At 57.6% G+C, this 9,417-nt stretch overlaps 1 protein-coding gene across 1 annotated transcript in view; it reads left to right on the top strand.

The window, feature by feature from the left end:
• The window catches only part of PTPRN2 (protein tyrosine phosphatase receptor type N2), a 555,617-nt gene that overhangs the window by 189,089 nt on the left and 357,111 nt on the right, over positions 1-9,417 (top strand). The window contains exons 10-11 of the mRNA XM_040259938.1: positions 4,560-4,646; positions 7,654-7,733. Of these exons, the coding sequence (XP_040115872.1) occupies positions 4,560-4,646; positions 7,654-7,733 (167 nt within the window). The remainder of the gene's footprint in view (positions 1-4,559; positions 4,647-7,653; positions 7,734-9,417) is intronic.

Below are 9,417 nucleotides of genomic sequence, written 5' to 3'. Positions count from 1 at the left end.
TCTGTGGTTACCATGAGGCTTACGTAAAGCATCTTATAGTTACAGGTCTGTTTAGGTTGACAGCAGCTTAACTCTGAATGCAGACAAAAGCCTTACATTTTTCCATTACTCCCTTTTATGTTTTTTATTCCATGCACTTTCTATAAAGGTGACTCTAAGACATTTTGTAGTTAGACTTGTATTAAGCATTTGGCAGATTTTTTTCCCCTGGAGAGTACAGTTGTTATGGAGACTATATTTGTGGAAAATATGTTTATTCAAATGTCCTATGGAGAACATATTTACTAAAATTTTGAATATGTTGAGAAGCACAGTCTCATCTTGGTGTTAAAAAATGATGTTGGAAAACAGCAGTTTTTTTCTTCCTTTTTTTTTTTTAACCTCTGAAGAGTTGATGGTAGTTGGAGAAGGCAACAGCACCCCACTCCAGTACTCTTGCCTGGAAAATCCCATGGACGGAGGAGCCTGGTAGGCTGCAATCCATGGAGTCGCTATGAGTCGAACACGACTCGGTGATTTCACTTTCACTTTTCACTTTCCTGCATTGGAGAAGTATTCTTGCCTGGAGAGTCCCAGGGATGGGGGAGCCCGGTGGGCTGCCGTCTATGGGGTCGCACAGAGTCGGACACGACTGAAGCGACTCAGCAGCAGCAGCAGCCTTTTAAGGCTAATTTACTGAGTAATTCAGGACTCAGAGAGACTCAGGTGAGTCTGCCTGTGTTTGGCCCTCATGGGAGTTCAGTTTGGCCCACAGGTTGTCGTGGCTCACTCACCCCTGCTCTGAGAAGTGGGGTCTTTGTTAGACTTTTGCAGGGAAGGAAGGTGGTGCACCCTGGAGCTGGAATTCTGAATTATCATGGTGGCCTCCACCTGCATCCCTGTCCTCGTCAGAAGCATCACTCGTCTGCACTAGAGAGAATTCCTGTGGCTTAACAAAAATGTTAGCTACCTTGGAAGATGATTTTAAAAGATAGACATCATAATTTTTATAGAACAATTGGTGAATCCCATGAAAGTCTCATTTTATTGACTGATTTCAAATATCATCTCAGCAAAAACCTTGGTATCGAGGTCGACTCGTTTTCGTTTTTTGTGATCCATCACTCAGTTAGTTCCCAACCTTTGGACAATTTTTTAATAAACCGTGAGATGCTCACAGTTGGGAAGGGAAGCAGCCGAAGCCCCGCCAGCTCTGGGATGCAGCACCCCCGAGGTGGACGTCTGTGGGTGGGAGTGACAGCCCATTTGGAGGAGGACCTCGTCTGTCTCAGAAGAGGCAGTGACACTAGGGAAAGAAGGCCTGAGGGACTGCGGGAGCAGAAGCCTCTTCGTCTGCTTGGGGTGCAGCGGTCGGGGTGGGGGAGCTTTCGGGGTGGGGGCGTGGTCAGGGTGAGGGCGTGGTCGGTGAGGGCGTGGTCAGGGTGAGGGCGTGGTCGGGTGAGGGCACGGTCAGGGTGGGGGCGTGGTCAGGTGAGGGTATGGTCGGTGAGGGCGTGGTCAGAGTGAGGGCGTGGTCGGGTGAGGGCATGGTCAGGGTGAGGCGTGGTCAGGTGAGGGCGTGGTCAGAGTGAGGGCATGGTCGGTGAGGGCGTGGTCAGAGTGAGGGCGTGGTCGGGTGAGGGCATGGTCAGGGTGGGGGCGTGGTCAGGTGAGGGTATGGTCTGGGTGAGGCGTGGTCAGGTGAGGGCGTGGTCAGGGTGAGGTGTGGTCAGGTGAGGGCGTGGTCAGGGTGAGGGCGTGGTCAGGGTGAGGCGTGGTCAGAGTGAGGGTGTGGTCGGGTGAGGGCATGGTGAGGGTGAGGCGTGGTCATGGCGAGGCGTGGTCGGGTGAGGGCATGGTTGGGTGAGGTGTGAGGTCAGGGTGCGCGCTTGCCCCACAGTCGCGAAGCTGCCACGCCAGGTTGCACTTCACCCTTTCAGTTTGTGTCTTTCTTTGAGGATTGACTGGTAGTGTGATCTTCGGCACTGAATTTAATTTCTGGAGTCTCAGTTTCCACCTCTTTCAAGGGAGGTTAATACAGGCCCTTCCTTCCAGGTTTGTTGTGAGCAATGAATGAGATAATTTCCATAGAATCACTTGTGGTTGAGGGCGGAGAGTTGCCTTTAAGTTCTGACTGGTCTTAATGTTTCTGAAAAGACTCTGATGCTGGGAAAGACTGAAGGCAGGAGGAGAAGGGGATGGCAGAGGATGAGATGGTTGGATGGCATCACCGACTCGATGGGCATGAGTTTGAGTAAACTCTGGGAGTTGGTGATGGACAGGGAGGCCTGGCGTGCTGCAGTCCATGGGGTCGCAGAATCGGACACTACCGAGCGACTGAACTGAATGTTTCTGACCCTCAGGTCATGGTCCCTAGTCTTTGTTTTGAGAATGGCCTCAATGCTCCCCGGACAGACTTGGATTTTCTCATTTTGACCTAGTGGTGACCTAGGCTGTGAAGGGGTGGGGCGGCTGCCATGAGAATGGGGTGTGGCAGCCTGCTGGCATGCTTCCTGTCAGGGATTACGGGGCCCTTTCCCCGTTTTGCTGATTTATAGGCTCCCCAGCACACGCCTCGCTTAGCGAGCAGGCTGTCTCAGGAAGGAAGTGCCTTAGGGGGAGGCCCCGCCAGCTCTTGACGGTGGCCCTTCCTGCCCTGACGGCGCGGCAGGCGGAGCACCTGCCGCCACTCCCGCTCAGACCTCTGACCTCCGACCTCTGGTTGCTAGAAGGGCGCCGTCTCTCTTCCAGGCGGCCGGGCATCCAGGAGACCCGGAGGCAGGTGTCACAGTCGGGCCCAGGAAATTACAAGTGTCCATCCAGTGATTTTTGAGATTAACTACAACTGCTTTCTAAGGAAGTTCAGACCATGAAGTGACAGCTGATGGCCACGTAGTTTAAAAACAAAAGAGAAATAATTGCGTGCTGGGTTTGAGTACAGTCGACAGCCTCTCATTTGTCTGACTTGAACAAGAATGGAGCCACCGTTGTCACGAGCCATTTGCCCTGCCTGCCCTGATAGCGCAGCAGGAAGGGCTGAGGTGTCCCCCTGCAGCTCCTGGGAAGTGTCTGTGTCCACAGGCATGTGTGTGCACACCTGGGGAGTGGCCATGTCCTCAGGGGTATGTGTGCACACCTTGGGAGTGACTGCAGGGGTGTGTCTGTGTCCGCAAGGGTGTGTGTGCACACACAGAGAGTGTCTGTGTCCGGAGGGGTGTGTGTGCACACCCGGGGAGTGTCTGTGTCTGCAGGGGAGTGTCTGTGTCCGCAAGGGTGTGTGTGCACACACAGAGAGTGTCTGTGTCCGGAGGGGTGTGTGTGCACACCCGGGGGTGTCTGTGTCTGCAGGGGTGTGTGTGCACACTCAGGGGTGTCTGTGTCCGCAAGGGTGTGTGTGCACACACAGAGAGTGTCTGTGTCCAGAGGGGTGTGTGTGCACACCCGGGGGTGTCTGTGTCTGCAGGGGTGTGTGTGCACACTCAGGGGTGTCTGTGTCCACAGGGGTGTGTGTGCACACCCGGGGGTGTCTGTGTCCACAGGGGTGTGTGTGCACACTCAGGGGTGTCTGTGTCCACAGACGTGTGTGTGCACACCCAGGGGTGTCTGTGTCCACAGGGGTGTGTGTGCACACTCAGGGGTGTCTGTGTCCACAGGGGTGTGTGTGCACACCCGGGGGTGTCTGTGTCCACAGGCATGTGTGTGCACACCCAGGGAGTGTCTGTGTCCACAGGGGTGTGTGTGCACACCCGGGGGTGTCTGTGTCTGCAGGAGTGTGTGTGCACACCCGGGGGTGTCTGTGTCCACAGACCTGTGTGTGCACACCCAGGGGTGTCTGTGTCCACAGACGTGTGTGTGCACACCCGGGGGTGTCTGTGTCTGCAGAGGTGTGTGTGCACACCTGGTGTCTCCGTGGCTCTCCTCAGCTGCTGCCTCTGGGCTCAGCCCCACCACAGGGCCCGGCTGCAGCTGTGGTTCTGTCCCCAGGGCAGCGGGTGGGAGGATTCCAGGGTGGCCGCACATGCAGATGGCCGGTTTTAATCTCTGATTTTAAAACCTGGAGACGTGAAAGCCTGTGGAGAGTGTGTCTGGGTGATTTGCGGTCTCATCCATCCTTGATGCATGGGTTCCCAGCTCTGAGGGCTACTCACTGTCTCAGGGAGCAGGATGGCGGGGGTGGGGGGAAGCCCCCCATCGCAGAGGGACCAACCTGCTGCTGCTCCTTGGGCCCATCTCGCTTCCCAACACCCCCATTCGCACCATGTTGCTCGTCTCACTGGTTTAAAGTGCGGTGATTCATCCCGGCTGGGGAGACACCTGCTCCCAGCTGCCCCCTGCCCCACCCCAGGCTGAATAATGGAAATACATGCGGGGCGGCTCTTGCATCAGCGCGGGGTGGGGGCACGGAGTCCCAGGGGGCGCGGGGCCTGGTTCCTCAGAGTGAGGGGGCAGGGCCCCATTCCTCGAAGTGGGGACGTGGAGGGTCGCGGGCCCCGTTCCTCGCATTGAGGGGGCAGGGGGGTCGCGGGTCCCTGTTCCTCGCAGTGAGAACCGTGCCCGGTAACCCTGCCGTCTCCCCACAGCTCCCTGAGCCTGGACGAGGGCACGCAGGCGCTGGAGGGCGTGGCGCGGCTCCTGGAGGTGCCGGCGGGCGTCTTCACGGACGTTGAGTGAGTGCGGGTGGGGCTCGGGCGGCTCCTCCTTCTGAGGCTCCCTCCAGCCGGTTCCCCGTGGGGAGCGTTCACTGTGTCACAGAGGCTGGTGCTGGAGGAACAGGGGGCCCAGTTAGCTCTGTAAGCACAGCTGAAACCCAAGTGTCAGCAGGACGGTGATCCCGAGAGCACCCCGCTGACCTGGAACCCCCGGGGGCTCTGGACGGTGGGGCAGGCCCATGGCAGGTGAGCCAGGGCCTGGGGATGGCACCTGCGGTGTGCACGCCCCAAAGAGTGGGCCCTGAAGTCCCCAAGTGCCCCAGCCCGTCTCGCCCTCAGTGGGCTGGGTTTTAGAAAGAGCTGGTGACATGGAGTCCAGGGCTGGCACGTGACAGGTGCGTGGGTCTGGGGCCCACCCCTGTTTTCTGATGGAACCCTGAGGCTGGGAGCATGAGGGGCTGTCGGAAATGCATTGGGGCCCAGGGCTTCTGGTGGGAGGGGCGGTGCGCGGGGGCTCCGGTGGGAGGGGCGGGCCCCGGAACTTGAGGAGCTAGGTTCTGACCTGGTGCCTCCTCTCCGGCCCCTCACCTCGCTCTGCTTCTCGCTCCTTGGCTCAGCCCCTCCTAGACTACCACCTCCAAGTCTGGGGGTACTGGGGGCTTTCCCGCCTCCAGAGGTGGGCTGGTGGTTATCAGCTCAGCTCTTTCGTAAATATCACTTGGTGGGGTCTCTTTCTTGCTCGGTGAACGCGGGCCTCCTGCATCCCCTGGGGGCCACAACGACGCCACCACCCTCTTTCAGCCTCTGTTAGTCTTGGCCACAGCTCCTGTGACCGAGTCCTACCCCAAGGCCTCGCCCTGCCCTGGAGCCCTGAGCCAGCCTGCACATCTGTGCCTTGGGAGCCCGGGTCCTGCCCAGTTGATGCGGGGCTGGCACCTCGGGGTCTTCAATGCTGCACGTCTGTGGGGTGTGTATGGCATCCCAACGAGTCCTGTATGTCGCCCCCAGGACACAGCACATGCGGGTCCACAGCACCTGCAGAGGTGACCCGGGCGGGGGCCTGGAGGGGACGACCTCAGGGCCGCAGGGGGTCTCTGCATCGCGTTGCTGGCACGGCAGATCGTGGCTCCTGGAGAGGTGCGGAGGGCGCCGCTCAGAGCGCTCTTCCAGGGCTGTGTGTGTTTCTGTGGAAGGACTAGTTATGCTTAATATGTTTTGTTAATGGCTCTGTAGCTGTCAAGTAAATTCCATTATATCTTACTACATCATTAGAGGCCATTAAGACAGCATTGGCCTGCCGCTGTAATTACGCCGGCAGATGCCCGGCCACCGCGCTTATGGTTTTATAATCGAGTCCCGGCTGTCGGTGGTGCCGATGGATGCGCTGCTCTGGGCTCTCACCGGGTGGGCGGACTGGAGGCCGTCTGCGTGCTGGATCCCCAGCCCGGGCCTTCAGCTGAGCCCGAGGCCAGCCCGGGAGGCCGGCGCTGCCTCAGCCTGACTGTTCCCCGAGTCTGCAGCAGGCCAGCAGGGTGCGGTCTGCCGTCCGCGTGGTGTCCTGCGCGGCGGGAGGGCTGTTCCTGAAGACAGGGCGGGAATTCAGCACCGGACGCGTCAGGAGGCCGCCCGTGTGCAGGCCCGAGGCTCCCTCCTGCAGGGGTCCCACCCCCCCGCCCCCGCCCCTCCCTCCCCGTGAGGACCCCTGGGGGAGGGAGCATCCCCGAAGTCGTGCTTCAGGTTCCTGCTGAGGGGTCTGTGCTTATTTGCCCCCATATTGTCTCCCTGGCGACTTGAACCACCTCCCGTTTTACACCTGAGCTGCTGGAGGCCTCGGAGCTTAAAAGACTCAGTGGGGTGACAGGTGGTGACCTGGGACACAGACATGCAGAGATCTCTGTGCAAAGACTCCACCTGCCGAAAGAGCAGGTGCTGGGGAGAGAGCCCCGAACTCATGCTGAGGCCAGCCAGGAGGTCGGATCTGCCTGGCACAGCTGGTGAACTTTCCTTCACTGGCGCCAGGGCAGAGCTTGGCCACGTGGGGCTGGGCGGTCAGAGAAGCTGAACCTCCCTTCACAGCGTGCTGGGGTTTCCACGCTGGGCGGTCCCAGGGTCACTATGTGTGTGTGTGTCCTAAGGTCACGTGTGCAGCATCCCAGGGTCACGTGTGTGCACGTCCCAGGAACTTGCATGTGGTACCCTGGAAGGAAGGAAGGAAGGAAGGAGGGCGGGCCGTGGTGCTGCAGGTGAGGACAGGTGAATGAACGGCGCGCTCTGTCTTTTGGGAACTAGGAGTGTCCACTAGAACACTCTCAGCACCCAAGGGAAGGGGAGGTTTGGGGGGCCCTACTTACTCGGGACTCTCCAGATGTAGGTTAGAGTGGAAATGTCACCTCACTGGTCACCAGGAAGAGCAGCTGTCCTGCGGGCCTTCCTGGTGGGAAGGGCCACTGGCGCCGTTCCCGCTCCTGGGACACCAGCCCCTGGGGGGTGTCCAGGGGGTGACGGGCCAGGAGTTGCGGGGCTTGGGGAGTCCTGATGGAAACAGCCTCCCGCCCACCTCAGATGGATCAGTTGTTTAAAAACGGAGGCACTTTTCAAAGTCATGTTCAACAAAGTATCTAAAATGCTTTGAACAGTTTTGATAACTCCTGGCAAGCAGTCCCCTGCCAGTTATTTTTATACTGAGTAGTTCTTAAAGATTTCAATAAGTTTTCAAGAGAATTTTAAAAATGCTTCTCTTTCCCATCTGTTCTTGGCTCCTGTGGCTCCCTGGGGAACTGACTACTAAAACCTGTTTCCATAACAATTTTCTCTTTCCATGCAGGAGTGTCTGCTGGTTGCTGTTGGTTTACTGGGGTTGATTTGAATTTTTCTGTAAGAGCCCTGCCACACGTATTTTTAGAGTAGCAGAGCCTGTGGGCAGAGCCCCTGGGACCGAGAAACAGAGCCCCTGGGACCCACGGTGGCCCTGGGGTGTGTGGGGTGCGCCGAGCAGTCCTGATGCCTTCTAAACGGTCTCTTCCAGGGTCGAGGGGCCAGCGGTGACCTTCAGGGTGCGCGCCAACGCCCAGAACGTGACCGCAGCGGCGGCAGCGAAGGCGGCAGGTAAGGCTGTTTCTGCGCGCGCTGTGCTGGGCACAGGATGCCCGGATGTAGCACAGGGTGACTGTTTCAGCCAGCCTTCACTGCTCCTGTACATCGCTAAGCATATAAACTCCTTTAACGGGGTCGACACTTCCTCCCAGGGTGCAGTGCAGCGTGTGTCCTGGGTGACTGAGAGAGTTCCTGGCAGTTGAGGTCCTATTGCGTCTGTTAACTTAAAGTTTCTCTATCCACTGACAGTAAATAGGCATAAAAATAGCGGTAATGCCCCTTTAGTGGAACAAACCCTGGGTCGTCTTGATCCCAGTTGCTGTTGGCTTTAATTGCAGTGGATCTTGGCGCCCTTAGTAATGCTTATTTGTTCACAGTAATGATTTTGGGGCCTCCCAGTTGACGTCAGTGGCACACATCCCACCTGCCAATGCAAGAGACATAAGAGACGTGGGTTCGATCCCTGGGTTAGGGTGCTCCCTGGAGGAGGAAATGGCAGCCCACTGCAGTATTTTTGCCTGGAGAAGCCCATGGACAGAGGAGCCTGGCAGGCTACAGCCCATGGAGTTACAAAGAGTCGGACAAGACTGAAGCAACTTAGCACAATGATTTTGGGGACAAGAACTGTCGGTTAAAGAAGAATTCCTCGCACAGTTGTACCAGTTCCCGTAAATCTGACAGGTCTGCCTGTGGAGACTGAGCCTGCTCCCAGGCTTCATTCTGCTGCGGGGGTGGAGCTCGGGGGGGACCGGCCCGGCCGGGCAGTCTCCCCGTCTGGCAGAGCGCCTGAGCGGGCCCTGGCAGCGGGCAGCAGACTCCAGTCTGAAGTCTGTGCACCCGAGCGGCCACGGGCCCCCTCGCTGCATCGACTGGCTTCATGCCCCACCTTTCTCAGTCCAAGAGGTTACGGAATATGCTTAAGACCAAAACAGGCATCAGTGTTTTACCCGGATATGCACTAATCGTTCCATGAGTGGCAATTCATCCCAGTACTGGGAAATAATACTTTCAGGAGTGGATCTGTTGGAACTCGAGGACAATAGGAATGGAATGAAATGAAATGAAGTCTGTTGTTAGACTTGAGGCCATGCAGTTGTGACAGTGGCCGCTCATTATTTTGCTGCTCTCTGGAGCAGTGAGGTTGGCTGCCTGAAACCTGGCATCTTGGTTTCTGTCTCATGTGTCCCTGTCATGCATGGAGAGGGAACAGCCCCTGTGGCTTGAGCGTCAAGTCACAGCCTCTAAACTCAGATCTGCACGTTACTCGCGTGTGCCCGTGAGACAGCGTGGGGGCGCCAGCCGCCGCGTGTCCTGCAGGCTGTGCTCGTGCAGGATGGGCAACGACACCCGTAGTTTTAAAACCGTAGTTCCTTTTATAGTTCAAGTGTTTTCATGGTGTTTTGAACGTAGTTGATGCTATAAGGGAAAGGACTACAGAGAATTAGTCTGTGACCACAGAACCTTAGTGTTTGGTGCTGAAATACCAAACTGCAGAGTCAGCTCGACCCCCTCCGCCTTGCGGGCATGTCTGTGCTCACCGGCAGAGGAGGCCTCCCGCCGGTGCAGAGTCCACGTGGGGGTAGACTTGATCCTGTGCTGCCAGGGAGGTTAGCGCCCCGCTCAGGAGGTTCCTGTGGTGACGTGTGGGGCTGCTCCCGCTCAGGAGGTTCCTGTGGTGACGTGTGGGGCTGCTCCC

Source organism: Oryx dammah, unplaced genomic scaffold (genome assembly GCF_014754425.2).
Source record: "Oryx dammah isolate SB20612 unplaced genomic scaffold, SCBI_Odam_1.1 HiC_scaffold_18, whole genome shotgun sequence".
In the NCBI taxonomy this organism is placed as follows: domain Eukaryota; kingdom Metazoa; phylum Chordata; class Mammalia; order Artiodactyla; family Bovidae; genus Oryx; species Oryx dammah.
Note: the sequence above shows the minus strand (reverse complement) of the source record. Positions and strands in the feature narration are given on the sequence as shown.